At 43.8% G+C, this 17,527-nt stretch overlaps 1 protein-coding gene and 1 long non-coding RNA gene across 3 annotated transcripts in view; one reads left to right on the plus strand and one right to left on the minus strand.

Moving 5' to 3' along the window:
• Positions 1-3,147: 3,147 nt before the first annotated feature.
• Positions 3,148-16,471, minus strand: LOC115506202. The gene is made up of 3 exons (XR_003966276.1): positions 16,362-16,471; positions 7,907-8,138; positions 3,148-3,279 (listed from the first exon to the last, which is right to left on the minus strand). It is a non-coding gene; the product is annotated as an uncharacterized LOC115506202 (long non-coding RNA).
• The window catches only part of LRP12 (LDL receptor related protein 12), a 75,511-nt gene continuing 73,733 nt past the window's right edge, over positions 15,750-17,527 (plus strand). For both annotated transcript variants that reach the window (XM_030304087.1, XM_030304088.1), the window contains exon 1: positions 15,750-15,882. In XM_030304087.1, the coding sequence (XP_030159947.1) occupies positions 15,804-15,882 (79 nt within the window). In that variant the 5' untranslated portion in view covers positions 15,750-15,803. The remainder of the gene's footprint in view (positions 15,883-17,527) is intronic.

Here is a 17,527-nt window from a genome sequence, read left to right on the forward strand (position 1 = left end):
GTTCCTCCAAAGAGTTGTCTGCACTCACTGTCTTCCATTCCTTGCTTTCTATTCTTTTTAGATCCACTCCCTTCTGCTTTTCATCCTTACCATTCCACTGAATCTAATCCTCTCAAGGTCACCAAAGACCTTCCTGCTGCAATTCTAATGATCAATACTCAGTCCTCATTTTACTTGACTTACTAGCAGCTTGTCAGTTCATTGTTTTCTACAACTGGAAGCTCTTTCTCTTGGTTTACAGGATGATGACATCCTCCTGGTCTATTTCCATTAGCTTCTCCCTCTCAGTTTCTTTTGCTGATTCTTCACAATAAGAAAGACCCCAAGGCCAAGGGGCCCCCTCTCCCTTATTTCCCTCACTTCCTTGGTAATTTCATCAAACCTCAGGACTCAGCTCTTTTCACTCTTCCTTCAGATGTCCATGTGGCTCACTCTCTCCCCTCTTTTCAGTCTTGGCTGAAATGTCACCTTCTCAGTAGGACTTTCATTGTATAAAATTGAACCTTCCTCTCCCCTATTCCCAGCTCTGATAATCTGTTGGCTTGCAACCTCAAGAGCTTCCTGGGTGAAATCTGAAATGAAGCCCCTGTACATGGAGGCCAAAGAGAGGCCAAAGGGAGACACAGACCACTACAGATGTTAGGTGGCAGGTTTAAGAAGCAAGAGAACTTACATACAAGGTTCGTCATGGGTGGTGGCAAGACTAACAGATCCCCCCATCCACCCTCTAGAACCTGAGAAGCTTATATAGAGGGCTTAGCTGGGTTCAGTCATATATTCAGTCCAGATAGTCTCAACACACCTTACTCTCTCAAGGCTGTATCCTTGAGAAAGGGCTGCTAGTGTGGGAATAGTAGAAAGAACATATATTCTAAGGATGGGGATGGGGTTGGGGAAGGGGTGAGGAGCCTCTGATTGCCCGGGTCCAGCTCTCAGGTCAAACAGGGACTACATCCTCTTGATGACCTCCTCCAACACAATCCTTATCTCGCCCTTCCTTCCTATTTATTATTCGTTATAACATTCATTGTGATGTCACAAACCCCATTTACTCATCTGCTTTATTGTGTGTTCTCTTCCACTTAAGACCTACATTCCCTAAGGGCAGGAACTGCAGTCCTCTTTGTTTACCCCTTTATGCCCAGAGCCTAAAACATCTGACAAATTGTAGGTGCTCAGTACACTTGCTGAATCAATGGTCTTGCCTAGCTTTGTTACCCTCTTGACGTGGTAGAGAAGCTAAGATTCTTTGTTCAGTTTTCCTATGAATTGAGGTCTTCAAAATGTATTGATAGACCTCCCTGATTCTGAACATTCCTCTGTTACCTCCCTAATTGCCTTCCATCTGGATTACACCACATATGGACACCTTTTCTGTATTAATGGGCTCTCCTGAACATTTTATTAACAGTGCTCATCTCTGTCCTGAGGTAGGAGAGTCGTCGGTCTGTCCAAGGAAATCAAAGTGGCCAAGGAACATCAAAGTGGCCGGTGTGAACGGCTGATACAGACTGAGCCAGGAAGACAATGGAAGGAGATGAGGTCAAAAGTGGTAACCAAGGGGTGTAGAAGGAAGATAGAGATCAAGCAGTGGCTTGAATAACTTGAAAAGACTTTGGCTTTTTCTCAGAGTGAGTTGAGAAGTCCTTGGACAGTATTGAGTAGGTGTAACATGATCTGATGTGTTTTTAAAAATTCACTCTATCTGCGGGTTGAAAATAAATCACTATTCAAGGTCATTTAATTTTTCTGCACCTCATTTGCAAAGCGAGTAGGCTAGATTAGAGATCCTTTTAGGTTGCTTCAACTTTTAAGAAATCATACAAATATGAGTGGAAAAAGGATTTTTTTTTAAATACCTGGTTAATTAAATGTTTTGTGATTAACAACAAACAATACATCAATTGCTTCACTTGACACTATTTTTAAAAGTCAGTGCATGGGGTGGCTCAGTCGGTTAAGCGGCCGACTTCGGCTCAGGTCATGATCTCGTGGTCCATGAGTTCGAGCCCCGCGTCAGGCTCCGTGCTGACAGCTCAGAGCCTGGAGCCTGTTTCAGATTCTGTGTCTCCCTCTCTCTGACCCTTCCCCGTTCATGCTCTGTCTCTCTCTGTCTCAAAAATAAAAAATTAAAAAAAAAAACGAAAAATAAAAATAAAAATCAGTGCTTGGCAACAGTGAATTCATGATGATCTAGGCTGCTCATCAAAGTGCCCTTCAAATTCTCACATTCGCCTATTTGCCATGGTCTCTTAGATATTTCCACATGTCACTACTAAAACTTGGCTTGGAGAGACCCGAAAAGGAAACATGGCAGAGATTCGTCAGATGCAAGATTTATTGCGAGTCAAATTTGCAGAAAACTAATCAAGTCTTGACGTGGGAAATTGAAGTTCAATGTATTGAGATGCGTTGTTTTCCTGACAACATTTTTAGAGAATGCAAACTCTACTTGCCTAAGCACACCAAGCTAGCTACCTGAGGTATTTAAAGTTTTCTGCATTTCATGGACTGTAGTCAAGGTTCTCCAGAGACAGTGAATTAATAGGATAGCTAGCTTGCTAGATATTTATTTTAAGCAATTGTCTCATGTGACTGTGGGGGGCTGGCAAGTCCAAAATCTGTAGAGCAGACCCACAGGCTAAAAATCCAGGCAAGAACTGATGTTGAGGTCCAAATTCCCTAGGGCGGCAAAATGAAAACTCAGGCAGGGTTTCTCCGTTGCAGTCTTGAAGAAAATTCCTTTTTCAAGAAATCTGTCTTTGCTCTTAATGCCTTCAACTGATTGGACAAGGCCCACCATTACAGAAGATAATCTGCTTTTGTCAAAGTTACCGACTTAAATGTTTAATACATACAAAAAACACCCTCAAGGCAACATCTAGACTTGTGTTTGACCAAACATTCTGGTACCATGACCTAGCCAAGTTGACAGCCTCAGTAAAGGCTGAACTGAGTAATACCAATTCTTTTTAAATTTTTTTTAATGTTTATTTATTTTTGAGACAGAGAGAGACAGAGCATGAACGGGGGAGGGTCAGAGAGAGAGGGAGACACCGAATCAGAGGCAGGCTCCAGGCTCTGAGCTGTCAGCACAGTGCCTGACGCGGGGCTGGAACTCACGGACCGTGAGATCATGATCTGAGCTGAAGTCGGACACTCAACCAACTGAGCCATCCAGGCGCCCCGATACCAATTCTTAAGTAACAGAGATTATCCCACTCTCTTGAAATGTTGCATGCAATTCCAATTATACTGTTCGTCATTTTCCTCTTCTTGCTAGTAACAAAAGCAAGAGCCACAATTCAAAGCTCTATTATTAAATTCATCCATGAGAACAATCAGTATTATTAATGAGGAAGGAAAGGGCAAGTTTTCTTCTATTTTTCCATCCCTATGTTGCTAATATCAGTTATATGTAAGAATTGTGAGGGTTAAATCCCTAGACCAGATTCATCAATTAAATGTGAAAAGTAAACTGATAATGCACAAAAGTATTCCAAATGAAGTTGGGTCCGCAATGCTGGAAGTGACTAAATGTATTTTCAGGGGACTGCTACAGCCATAGCACCCTGAATGTGTGCCATCTCATCTGTATTTTCATGGGACTTGAAGCCCTCTTCTCCTCGCAGTTGGAACCACTGGATTTCCACATACTAGAGTTTCTTAGAAAAATCTTTTCCTTAAGAGGAACTTAGGGAGTTCTATCCTAGCATCTTGGAACACACCATCTGTCTACTTGGCTTCTATCAGCTCCACCCTGTGCCCCGGAAGTAGGAATCTCTCTTGCCCCAGAGCTGCAAATACCCATCTTGAACATCCAGTCCAATTCAAGGCTGATTATACATTTTTGGCCGAACTGGCCCCCTAGTTAGGTATCTTTCTGAGATTGGAGCCCTGTTTGGCTCTTGTTAGACTTCCCTTCTTTCCAGGGCAGGATGGGACACCTGCGTCTGAACTGGAGATGAACCCCCGGCGCCGAGCGCAGACTGAGGCTCGGGGCGCGGGTGGCCGAGCGAGAGCGTGCGCGCGGGTGGCTGCGTCGCCAAGGCCCAAGTTACCGGCTCAGGATCCACTACCCGCTTAGATTTCCCAATCCCAACTGCCGGCCTGCCATTACCACCTCCGTGCTATCGTACGTGCTGTCCAGCTGCCAGAATGGTCCTGCTGCCCCAGCCCTTCTAGCTGAGGATACTCATCCAGGCTAAGACTTTCTCTTGGGTGCTGTACCCTTGGTTGCACATGCCATGCTTTTTTCATGAGATTGGGCTTTGCTTTTGGCAGGCAGTCCCTCTTTCTTGCCCCCTTCCCCCCAAGTGTGAGGTCTAGTTCTGGTTCCCCGTTTCTCCCAGAATGCCTGTCCTCTAGCAGAATTCACAGAGTATTAGTACCCTTGTACAAATGGGCCTGAGTTTTCTCACCTGTAAAATTAGGAGATTGGACTAGAAATGACCCTTTCAGCTCTGACAGGCTTATGATTCTATAAATGCCTCCTCTATTTAATGGTCCTTGACAGCACCTCAGAGAAAATAAAATCACACCAGGTCCTGAGTAGATTATTTTTATTCTGACATGTCTATGCCTGGCTCTCTTTTCTGATGATAAGTTTCTCATCATTGAGTAATGCTTCTATTTCTTAGAGAGTGCTTTTCCTTAAATACTATAGTTATTATCAGTTCACCCAATTTATTCTAGTCAGACCATTAAGGGATGTGCTAGAGATTTTCCTTCGCTTTCTTACACAACACAAATGGAATCTAAACAGAAGACCCCGCTAATCTCCTGCTTCCGGCCCCTGGGGGCTTGTCACTGAACTCTGGCCAGGACCCACACATGCCTCTGGTACTTGGGCCTTTGCTGGTGAGAATATGCTTGGGCAGTTCCACTTCCTCCTCTCTTTTGGTAAAAGAATACTTTTACACCATGTGTTTATTAGGAACCGTGTTCCCTCAGGCTGAAGTGTAAATAGAGGATTAAGAGCATAACTAATTTACATGAGAGACAAACATACCCATGAAAGCAGAACACATTGTAAATGATACACTGAGAAAAAGTTAATCTCGTTTTCCATTGCATGTCCGAACAGGCAAATCCTCTTGCCATTTACCTTTGCTTTTAGAAACAAAGTGCAGAACAATAAAATTTTTCACTCACGGAGCCATTCTTTATTTCCAGTCAAAGAACCTCAGCAGAGACCCTTGCAGGAAATGCAATATCTAGGCCACACACATAAACGGAATCTTAAAAAAAAAAATGATGAATGAGATTGTTTCCCTTTCCTTAAAAACTGAATTAAATTAAAAGCATGATCAAGCTACTTGGCTGTACAAAAGCCAGTCATTAATATTGCTTTTAAAAACTCAACAGGAAGCAGCTGATTCAGTGGACATGGACACATGGCCTCTGCAGAGTTGAACCTGTCTGTCCCAAACCACATTTGAAGTTATTCCAATAGCTCTGAGCAAAATAGTGACAGAGTAATTGGCAGTAAACAAGATAAAGTGTATGTGTTCTTTGGCTATTATGTTAGCAACTAAGTACATTGAAATACTATCAGCCAAAAATATAATTTCCAAAAAGAACATTACTGATATAATAAATGTTTGTGACCTTTAAATCTTCTAAAGGTTTAGTATGGTTCCAGGAGGGAAAATTGGGCATTCTTGCACAGCCATATCTTGGGCTGGCTACCCAAGGCAAGGATGCCCTAGATACCTCAGGCAAGGATAGCCTTGTGTTAAGAGGTCACCTGAGAGGAGCATTGGGAAAACTTCCCAGGCCCCAAATCTCTCCGCCATCCACTGACATTCCACCCTGAAATGTGTACTACAGATGTTTAATGTTTTCTCCCTTGAACTTGTCCTCCTGGGAGAGAAGCCATATTTGACTTCAAGACGGATTCACTTATGAAGGTCTTTCTCGAGAATTATTTCTGATGCAGAAAAGGTGAGGGTTGGAAAGCATGAACATGTCAGGAGTCTGAGGTCAGAGGAAGAGAATGTGAGCAAGGCTGGGAAGGAAGAGGGGACATAACCAAACAAGGAAATACTGCATGAGAAGACAAACTGGGTACTTCAACGTCACATCCAGGGCCAGTGCTGAACTTGGAAGTTTTTAAATTTGAACTTAAAATGGATTAATACTGTGACATAAGGTCTGAGGCAGAGAAATGCTAAAATGCTGGATGAAGCAAGAAAAAAAAATATAGATCATCCAGAATTCATCTTTGATCTAAATTCAAGGCCAAACAGTTATCTGTAGAAGGCTTCAGAAATGTACATTGGACTTTCTTGCAGCCGATTCTATTCATTCCTTTTCAGGTCTTGACCTTTTATTACTTGAGCTCTTTGGCATCTATGCTCTCTGCCCCTCCTTTGTTCTTAAATTCTCTGTGCTTGGTTTCTGTGACATCGGCTTTTCTGCATCTCCTCCTACCCTCTGGCCATTTGTATTCCCTCTACTACCTCTATTCCCTGAATGCTGATGCTTTTCCTATTCGCTGTGGGAAAACCCATCTTCTCCAAAAGTAATCTTACCAGGGCTGGTAGTTTTCCATCTGGAGCCCATTGCTCTCCTCTGGGATCTAACTGTATCCAGTTATCCAACTGCTTATTGGACTTCTCTATCTGAATGTGCTGGTCCAAAGTTATACTCCCCATTTTCTCAGTCCTCTTCTGCCCACCTCACTCCCTCTCCCATATTCCTCATTGTGTGGAAAGATGCTGCCATCCAGATGCTCAGACTACAAAGCACGGATCCTCATCTTCCAAACAACTGTTGATTGAGCTAACTACTCCCCATTCCTATGGCCCGTGAGCACTCACCACTCTGCCTCATTCCTCCCTGCTCTAATATCCTTCCGACTGGTCCCCAAATTCCCTCCCTGTCCCATTCCAGGCTCCATCGGAAATCGAACAGGACTCCATTGCTCACAGTTTGTTCATGACTCCCCACATCCTGCATCTTACAGAATAAAATCTACACATATTTGCACGCCATTTAAGACCCCTTATGATTTATGATTATATTTATTTCCTCCCTACCCCCAACACACACACACACACACACACACACACACACACACACACACACACACTTTTAAGTCAGCGATACCAAACTACTTACATTCCCATATTGCATCTAACTCTCCCACTTCTACTTGATGTTCTTCTGCCTGGAATGCTTTTCTGTCAACCCTGGCCTACCTCCTTTTTTATTATCGTTCTCACACTAAGGCTTCCTTTCTCAAAGCAAGTGTTTTTTCTCCATGAGGACCTCTCTAACTCTCCCCTGTGGTATATCTTATGTGTGTGCACCTCTACCGTGGCAGGTACCACGTTTGTTCACCAAGCAGGCCCAGCATCTCAAAAAAAAAAAAAAAATGACTGGCACATATTAGGTGCTCAATAAATACTTGCTTAATGAATGAGTGTTGTTTATATTTATTGGGATATCTGTTTCCCCACTAGATTATAATATCCCTTGTATCTGCAATGACTAGCCAGATAGAGAACCCCCACCGTTAGGTGATTGAGTTTGGCAATGTAAACTTCCACATTTTACAATATTTAGCATATTTCAAGGATTCAAAAATATAAATGAGTTATTATTAAAATCCCAACAAGATTCTAGTTCTTAGAGAACTGATTTTATTTTGCCTAACGACCAACTTTAGCAAATTCATAGTAATGGAGAGAATATTGAAAATAGCAAATGATACGTAAAAAAAGATAACTTCCTTTTGAATTTGGAAGGGGAAAGTGCTCTTTGTACTTACATTTTAAAGATTTTATTTTATTTATTTTATTCAGTTATCTCTATACCCAGTGCAGGGCTCGAACTCACAACCCTGAGATCAAAAGTTGCAGCTTTATCAACCGAGCCAGCCAGGCATCCCTGTACTTACGTTTTAAATTGGGAGTGACTGAGGACCCAGCAATTCATGATCTATTGAATAAATCTTGAATTCATACTGCAAAGGTCTGGCTGTTTGGGTTCTCTTCTTTGCCCTCTGATCCTGACTTCACATTGGGCACTGATTTCATCACCTCTTAGACTGATTAACTCCGCTTAACTTCATAGACAGGTGTTAGTTTACAGCTTTCTGAAGAAGGTTTTGGAAAGTCTTCTGAGGGTTTCTGCAGGGTTAGAGAACAAAGGTCTCGTTAATAATCAATAAAATCAGTAGTGCCCAACTTACAGATCTTATAAGGCCAGTTGAGACCACTAAAAATCCATTTAGGGGCACCTGGGTGGCTCAGTCGGTTGAGTGTCCGACTTTGGCTCAGATCATGATCTCACAGTTCTTGAGTTCGAGCTCTGCGTCGGGCCCACTGCTGTCGGCTGCTCCCCTCTCTCTCTGCCTCTCCCTGGCTCAGGCTCTCTCTCTCAAAAATGAATAAACATTTAAAAAAAAATCCACTTAACCTGTCATATACTGGAAATTTTAGACAATGTTCAAAACTAGAACTTAAACACCAGAATAGTTTTTTAAAACCTCTTTGAGAAGTATCTTGAATATCAGCACACAAGGCGATAGGTGCTTCATCTTGCAGTGAGGTCTATTGGCTCTTCCTAGAAGCCCAAGAACCGATGGTTTGCTCCATTGTGCTTGGGCTCCAAAGCAAGCAGGCTTTTCTTCAGGCCATCTTGGACACTGATGTCAGAACAAACACAGGTTCTCTCTGTAGGACCCTAACAGCTCTGCTTCTCCTTTTCCCCAGGGATCTATTTCATTCCTCATGTCTCTTATTCATTCACTCAATACACGTTTCCTGAGCATCCGCTGGGAGATGAGCCTTCTTCTAGGTGCTGAGGATACGGTAGTGAACAAAACAGACAAAATTCCCTGTCTCACTGGAGCTTTCTCTCCCTTTCTTTATCCACCTTCCTCAGTGAAGATGGGGGGATCTGAATATGCTAGTCCTGCTCTTCAGATTAGAAAATGCACACCAGTCCATGGATTCAAAATGCTTCTCCCATTTTCCGAGATGGGTCCGTGTCTCAATTCTTTTTTTTTTTAATGTTTATTTATTTTTGAGACAAAGAGAGACAGAGCATGAACGGGGGAGGGTCAGAGAGAGAGGGAGACACAGAATCTGAAGCAAGCTCCAGGCTCTGAGCTGTCAGCACAGAGCCTGACGCAGGGCTAGAACTCACGGACCGTGAGATCATGATCTGAGCCGAAGTCGGACGCTCAACCGACTGAGCCATCCAGGCGACCCAGCGTCTCAATTCTTAACACACTTTTTCTGAGTTAATGAGGAGTGCCCATGAACTGGCTCACCAGAATGGGTCTGAAGCCTGTGCTAGAAGGAGACTCCTGAGGGAACAGGTTAACTGATCTGATGAGGGTGAACATCACTGAGAACAGACTTCCTGGAAGACATCATCGACTGAATACAGAGAGGGGAGAAGAGTGGGAAGAAAAAGCGTGCATGGTATGCAGCCTGGCTCTCTGCTCTGCCTGTGCGAGGCAATGAAAAAAAAAAAAGGGCAAAAAAAAAAAATGTCCTAAGGAGCCTCATTCCCACAGATTCTAGTCCCTGGAGTACTGAAGGTTAGCGCTGCTGGGAATGTAATCCAGAGACAGCAAAGTCAGCACAATGTGCTCTGGGACTGTCCTTTTTCTCATTCACGGGCCAGCTGAAGCAGCTTCCTCATAGCTGTTTCGCCACTTGCTAATTGCCAGTAATTACCCTTAAGCCCCGCGTTGAAAGGGCTAAAACTATTTCATGAAATTTTGTACAGATGAGTATTTATAAATTGGGGTTTCCGTCTCAGCGGTGTCAGTACTTAAGCAGAGCTAATAATTGACCTGGAAAAAAAGTTTTGGTGGCTGCAGTTAAGCGACTTGGTGACTAGAACCAACTGATACAATGTTCCGAGGTGCTTAACTTTTCTTCAGTTACTTAAACTATTTCATTGGGTATGAGAATAAAATTTTTATACTGAAATGCTTTTTGACACTATTTCTTTCACGTCCCCTGCTGTGCAAGTGAGGCAGTGGACTACAGGAATCGAAAGGATTAGACTGTTCTTTTCCATCACAGCTGGTACATATTCAAAATGCAAACCCGCCTGGGTATTTCCAAGGAGAATATTCTTTTCATGATGAAGCTGGAGTAATCTATTCTTTAGTAGAAATGACCTCTGTTTTCATGGCCTGATGACTGAGCAGTTTTATATGATTTGATGTATTCTTTGGGATCAGAAAAATCTGTCATAGATCTTTTCTAAAGATTAGGGCGATAAGCAACCTAAGGTTCTCTGATCTTGAAAGGAAACTATAAATAATGACTACAAGGTCACCAAAAAAAAAAAAAAAAAAAATTAGTACAAGCACCAAAAAGTCAGACTTATGCTTCATCTAACTGATACTCACTTGATGTTTTCCAAAATTCAAGGAAATCAATTTTTTTTAAAATAACTCTTCTTTTTAAAAAGAAATCTAAAAGAGGCTTAAGTCTAACTTTAACCAAACTAACAGTGCTATCAGCTACTTCCAGGAAATAAAAGGAAGACAGAAAATAACTCTGTACATTTTATTTTAAGTTATATGATATTAGAGAATAAGCATTTTTTTTTTGCTTATGTCATTTATATGTTTAATAACAGTAACTGCCATTTATTGAGTATCTACTAGGTGCCTAGCATTCTATTCAGTGCTTTACATACAACATGGTAGAATGATTAAGACAGCATGCTCTGGAGTTAGACTGCCTGAGTGTAAATACTGATTATTTACTATCTGTGATCTTGATAACATTACTGAACTTTTCTGTGCCTGTTTATTCATTTGAAAAGGGGGAGTAAATAATAGTATCAACATCAGAGGATTGTTTGAGGATGAAATGTGTAGTATACCATGAGCACTCAACATATATTAGCAATTATTATTATCCCACTTAAGGCAGGTACGTAATTTAATGATGCCCCATTTTTCTCCTGATTTTGTAGGTGGGAATAAGAGACACAAAGGGTTGGGTTACTTTACCAAGGTTAACTCAGCTCTGTTAAACTCTTAAGATCTACACTTTTAACAACTATAGTCTACTACAAATACACTGGGGATCACAAATCCTTTTTGGACATGGGCAAAATATAAACAAATAACTTATACGTGTCTGAAATTAGCCTATAAAGAGCCATTGTGTGGCCATTACAATTGCCAAATTCACTTCTGATGGGCTCATAGGGGATAAGATTCTATTCTATGAGCATCTCCAGCTCACATCCTCAATCAATCATACGAAGAGCTTAAAATTAACACATCTAAATGCATTTGGAAATCTAGCAATTAAACAACAAAAACACTCAGAGTATAAGTACCAATGTCTGTAGTTAATTCCCCCTTCCCTCCTTTTTCTTGGTAGGGGCAACCGCTACATATGTCTACGAGAGAGATGTTTAGCACTGTAAAATCACGCATGCTCTACAGTTGGGTTTTACAATTAAAAAGTAGGTTTACGAGGGCAAAACTAAATCTATGTGGATTGGGCTATTTAATTTAGAGCCAGGATTATGTCTTTGACTACTTGGTACGATGCTGGGTATGCTGTCAGAGCACAGAACATAATAAATAATAACCACAATAAATGTGCTAGGGAACTGGTATAGAAGTTGCCTAGATTGATGGATCTCATTTGCTATCCTGTATTACTCAACTCCAATGGAAATTACAATTTGCTTGTAAAGATACCTTATTTATGTAACTTCAATTTGAAAATTTTTTCTTTCCCTTTTAGTTATATGTGTTTATCAAGTTTGCTTTTCTTTTTTAAATATGATATTCCTTTGAGGAGGAGTTAAAAGATTTAGCTTTGCCTGGCAGCATGCCAAATAGAAAAACCACTATCATCAATTTTCTTTCCAATAAAAGATGATGCTCAGAGTGGTAGACTTAAATTCCCAGTCTAACCTCACAGTGTTGATGAGATTTTCAAATGCTACTAAATGGAACAGGGTCTACACTAGAAGGAATGAGTTTTTATTGGTGACAAGAGTGAAAATTAAACCATTATATACAGTGATAACCGAACAAGGAAGAAGAAGTTTAAAATCAAAACAAAAGGATTATTTAAGGGCATGTCTCCATAAAATGAAGGACTGTGGCCCTTTTCAGAATATGCCAAGGGAAAAAGAAACAGTCTATATACTTCTCCGCTCCTGAATGCGTGCCTTTGAGGAGTTTGAGAACCATTGGAAAAGGATTATGAAGCAACACAGGGGCCCCTGGGTGGCTCAGTGGGTTGAAGGGCTGACTCTTGGTTCAGGTCATGACCTCATGACCTCATGGTTTGAGCCCTCCAATTGGCTCCAGCTCACAGATCACAGCCTGCTTCGGATCCTCTGTCTCCCTCTCTCTGCCCCTCCCCACCCCTCTCTCTCTCAAAAATAAATGCATGTTTAAAAAAAAAAAAAGCAAGTCAAATAGTTGCTTCATTTAATCTTTCTTAAACGTTTTAAAATGGTTCACACACACTTCAAGAATCTTCTGAAAATAATGAAACTTATGCCTATAGGAAGACATGCGCACAAAATTTTCATACACTTTCAGGAGGATTAAGGGACCCCTTGAAACCCATCTGTGGATCCAGGGATCCAGATTAAGAACCATATGAGTCTCAGGAGCACACTTTATGTTTTATAGGGTGTAGATAGGAACACTGGCCAAGCTAAACCGTCAGTCCAACTGCAATAAAACTGTTCACCGATACTTACTACTGTATACAGTTTTTATAAATTTCTAAGTGCTTTTTTTGTAGAAGCTATTTATTAGCCCAGTAGACACTTAGATGCCAGGTTAGATAGATTAGGTAAGAAGGGGTAATACTGAATATGTATTCTGTGATGTGTTGCTTACCAAATGTCTGGTTAGTCTATCAGAATTAGATTTTGTATAAATAAAAATGTTCCTTCATGCAACATAAATATCCTTGGCTGGGGGCGCCTGGGTGGCACAGTCGGTTAAGCGTCCGACTTCAGCCAGGTCACGATCTCGCGCTCCGTGAGTTCGAGCCCCGCGTCAGGCTCTGGGCTGATGGCTCAGAGCCTGGAGCCTGTTTCCGATTCTGTGTCTCCCTCTCTCTCTGCCCCTCCCCCATTCATGCTCTGTCTCTCTCTGTCCCAAAAAAAATAAATAAATGTTGAAAAAAAAATTAAAAAAAAAAATATCCTTGGCTGGTGTACATTGAAGCACTATTCTTCTAATCCCTTAGAATAGATATTTATTAATTCTTTGCAAAGAGAAACAAAGTACTCAGGTTTCAAAGGTGTTAAGATAGACACCTAGATCAACAGTTCTCAAAGTTTTATCTGAGAATCCCGGGGAGGTACATGAGATCCTCCCTTTGCCGATTGTGTATCTGTGTGAGTCTGAATTCTCTTCATATACTTCAACCAAAACAACATATTGCAACAGATTGAATGCAGAAGCAGATATGAGAATCCAGCTGTCTTCTATTAAGCCAGACATCAAGGAGATTTACAAAGATGGAAACAATGCCACACTTCTCACCAACTTTTGTTTTGTAAAACGAAGTTAACTTGTAATTTTTATTTTCAGTGAATTTACAAATATTTTAAACTTCTGTTTTAATTTCTAAACAGTAAATATCCCTAGATATGACCTACATAAACAAACGCTCTTTGGAGTCCTCGCCAAATTTTAAGTGTTTTCAAATGGACCCTGAGACAAGTTTGAGAACTTGATACATCCCAGAAGACAGGTCTGTGTGGAGGACCAAGTATAGTTGGTGGGAAGGGTGTCAATGCATGTGTCACGGGACTGATGACACTGTGTGCCCTGTCTTGGGGATACTGTTCCTTGAATGGGAATGGTACTAAAAGTGGAGAGGGGAAGATGCAGTCTAGGCTCTCTTCGTTTTGTGTCCTGTCCTACGCACAGCTATCATGGCAGCGCAATTTCTAGAAAAAGGTCTAAAGAAACAATGAAATAGAATCCAGAATCCTAAAACTAGGACAGACAACTGCTGGCTGTTTAATGAAAAACAAAGAAGCTGCTGCTTCTTCTCCAATGAGAACGGAAAACACTTTTTGGATTTCCATTGTTTTTTTGTTTTTTTCTTTTTGTCAGCTTATACAAAATTTATTAATTGTTGGATTTTCTATTGTTTTCTAATACGCTTTTTTTTTTGAAATACCATTTCCTGGAAAAAAAAATATATTTTTTTAAGGGGACGAATCGGTAGAGGATAGAGGCAAAGCCTAAATGTACCTTCAAAATGTATATCTTAAAATTTAACATTTACCTCCTATGCACTAAGCATTGTGCTACAGAGTAAACTGTGACACAGGGGAAACAGTCTTGAATTTGGAATGAGAAAAATTGTTTCAAACTATTTATTTGCTGTATCGTTTGGGGTAATTTAACCTCTCCGAGTCTCATTTTCTTATTTATAAAATGTGGGTAAAATCTCACGAGGCTGTTGGGGGTTAAAAAGAGTTAACCTGTGTCTAGGAGACAGCATAGCGCATTGTAGGTCTTCAATGAATAGCCAGGGGAGTGCATGTAAAGGCCAATGATATCAGTAAGGGAGAGGAGACGTATAGACAAACACTTTAAAAATAGACAAACACTTTAAAACTACACGGCGGAAGGTCTGACGTGCCAGTGTCACTACAAAAGTATCTAGAAAGTGCTACGGAGTGTCAAGGGAAGGAGTCGCACTCGCTGTGATTGGGAGAAGATGCTTAGGGAAATTAGGGAATGTAGAAAAGACACCCCACGGCCCCACCCTCCGCACCTTCTCCAGCCGCGCATCCCGCCCTACCCTGCGAAGTCAAACTGCTTCCCGCGGCTTCCACGCTAGACTGGAAGAGCACCGCACTCTAGGCTTGCTGGACTCTCGCCGGGCACCTTGAGCGTGGGTGTCCAGCACGAGCATCTCAGCACGCGTGCACACTAAGCCGGCCGGAGACGGCAGCACTAAGGCACCCACACACCCTGAGCTCTGCGCAGATAGTAAGCGGACGCAAGCAGGGGTAGGGGAGAGGAACTCCCAAGTTCCTAGCCGCCGTTCACCCACTCTCCCCGCACGCACAACCATCCTCAGCCTCCCAACTTGCCCTCACACCACCCGTAGGGGCAGCGAGGAGGCCTCCGACTGCAGCGGAGCTCCACTGCGGGGCCCCGCTCCCCAGCTCGCGGGAACCTAGCGGCCGGCGTTCGCTTGCTCGCTCATCGATTGGCACTGCCTTACTCCTCTGGCTCTACTCGCGGGGAAACGGTCCCCGAGACTTGGAAAGACCGGCTGAACGCGGGGCGGGAACCAAGGCAGGCGGGCCAGGTGATTGCCGATCGCACGGATGAGCGCGGGTCCCGGCTCGCGCTCCGTCTGGCGGGTGGCGGCGCCGGCTAGCCTGTGCAGTGCGAGGCTGGAGTCGGCGCTTCCGCCGTCCCCTCGCCCAGCGCCTGTGCGCGCTCGGCCTGCCCCTGCCCCGGGAAAAGCGCCCCGCGTAGGGCTGTCGCGCCGCCGGAGGTGGGAGCTGGCGTGCTGCGGAGGGAGGGCCGGAGGGAGGGAGCGCGGGCGGGCGACGGCGGTGGCCCCTCCCCTCCCCCTCCCGCCGCCGCGGAGCGCGCAGGGAGCAGCCGGGGGCTCGGTGGCGGCGGCGTCTGGCCCCAGCTCCTCCTCCTCCTCCTCCTCCTCCTCCTCCTCCTCCTCCTCCTCCTCTTCCTCCTCCTCCTCTTCTCCTCCTCCTCCTCCTCCTCCTCCTCCTCCTCCTCCTCCTCCTCCTCCTCCTCCTCCATCTCATCCTCGCTCCCTCCATCTGCCGTGGTTATGGCCCGTCGCTGGAGCACAAAAGAGTCTCCGCGGTGGAGGTCTGCGTTGGTCTTGCTTTTCCTCGCCGGAGTGTACGGTAAGTGTCCGCGTCCCTGCCCCCCGCTGACCGAACAAAGCTGGGGCGACCCTGGGCCCCGAGGCCTCCAGGACAGGGGTTCCCCGGGAGAACCGGGGAGAGACCCCACCGCCGACGGGACAAAGACCCGGCGAGGGGTGGATGCCCCGGAGGGGTGTCCACACACGAAGATGCTTTCGTCCGCTCACCACCTCTAGACCCTCGGGGTTGTCGGAGAGGGGTTTGGGCGTCCCGGCCGGAGGGAGTCCCGGTGGAGCGAGGGGGTGGTGGGCGGACTTCCCGACCTGGACTCGAGGGCCCCTTGCACAATCCACGCACACAAAGATGTATGACTGTGAGAAGGAAGAGGAGGTCGCCCTCGCCGCTCTCGGGACGGTCCTGCCACCCCCGACCCTTCTGGGGTCAGGAAGTTCTCTCCCCAGTGAAATTCCCACCGCACCAATTCCCCATTCTCCCCACTCCCTGAAAAAGCAGCCTACCGCTCTCGTCCCACTCCTGCACCTCGGAGGCCGAGGCTCCGCTGCTCCCGGGCGTGCTGGATCCTGTCCCTTCTCTGGGAGCAGTACGCGGGAGAAGGCCAGAAAATAGTTTCCAGCCCCACCTCACTCTCTCCCTTAGGGCGTAGATGTCTGCCCCGACTCCTGGTTCATTTGTCATTTCATCCATCATTGGCCGCTAATGTTGTCACTGTTGCTTCATTCCAGTCTGTGGATTGCGTTGCATATACTCACTCCTTTGAGGTTGAGAGAAGGCTGGAGACTGTGTGCGAGGTCTAAGCTTTATGTTACATCAGGGTCTGAACTAGAGCTGAATGGAATTAATTAGAACATTCATTGCTTGAGACTTTGAGTTCCACTTCTGACTTCACCGTTCTTAGTTTATCAGTTGAACGCATTGAAAAGGTGTTTCTGTGAACACGCTTAACATTTACTACTTAGCGTGGTGTTTGGATATCTTCCAGAAGGAAATACTGTAAATAGGAGTTGCCATTCCTTGAGAAATTTCACTTATAAGACGTCTAAGTCATTTGCCACGAACACTAATTCCACTAATGGTATGGTGATGGGAGTTCAGTCAGTATGTACTTCGTGAGCAATATTACCGCTTTTGAAGCATTTATCTGTGGAATCGAATGCGATGGTAACTGTTAGAACCTGAGAAATTACTGCAAATGAATTTAATGACCGTAAGTTAACATTTACTAGCAACCAAAATAGTTTTTCAATGTGATTCAAAATGTGTTGCTCTCTGCCTGATCTGATTAATGTATTATTATACTGTATTATATATATTATACATTATATATAGTGTGCATTTTCGTTTGTTTAGGGCAGGGGAAGGTTTGCATTCGACGTGGTAATTGTGAATGGTATGCCTGTGTGTGATCAGAAAACCCTGTGCGTGACTTTTGAGTATTAGTTGCACCGAGTAGCTGTGATTCCCACTTGCATGATGACTTGTGGGTTTGGGTCTACACCAGAGATCAATAAGCTATTATGTTGTTTCTTCTAGCCTGAAGGTGGGTATAGTTCTGCCCTAGGTTTGGTGTAATGGCCCAGAAGAGAGAAGAAAGCAAGAAGGCATCTTTAATCTGGGGTGATTAGAAGTGTCCTGCTTTGTCCTCTGCTATAGTCAGAATTGAATC

The sequence above is a fragment of the Lynx canadensis genome, chromosome F2, assembly GCF_007474595.2.
Source record: "Lynx canadensis isolate LIC74 chromosome F2, mLynCan4.pri.v2, whole genome shotgun sequence".
Taxonomy (NCBI): Eukaryota; Metazoa; Chordata; class Mammalia; order Carnivora; family Felidae; genus Lynx; species Lynx canadensis.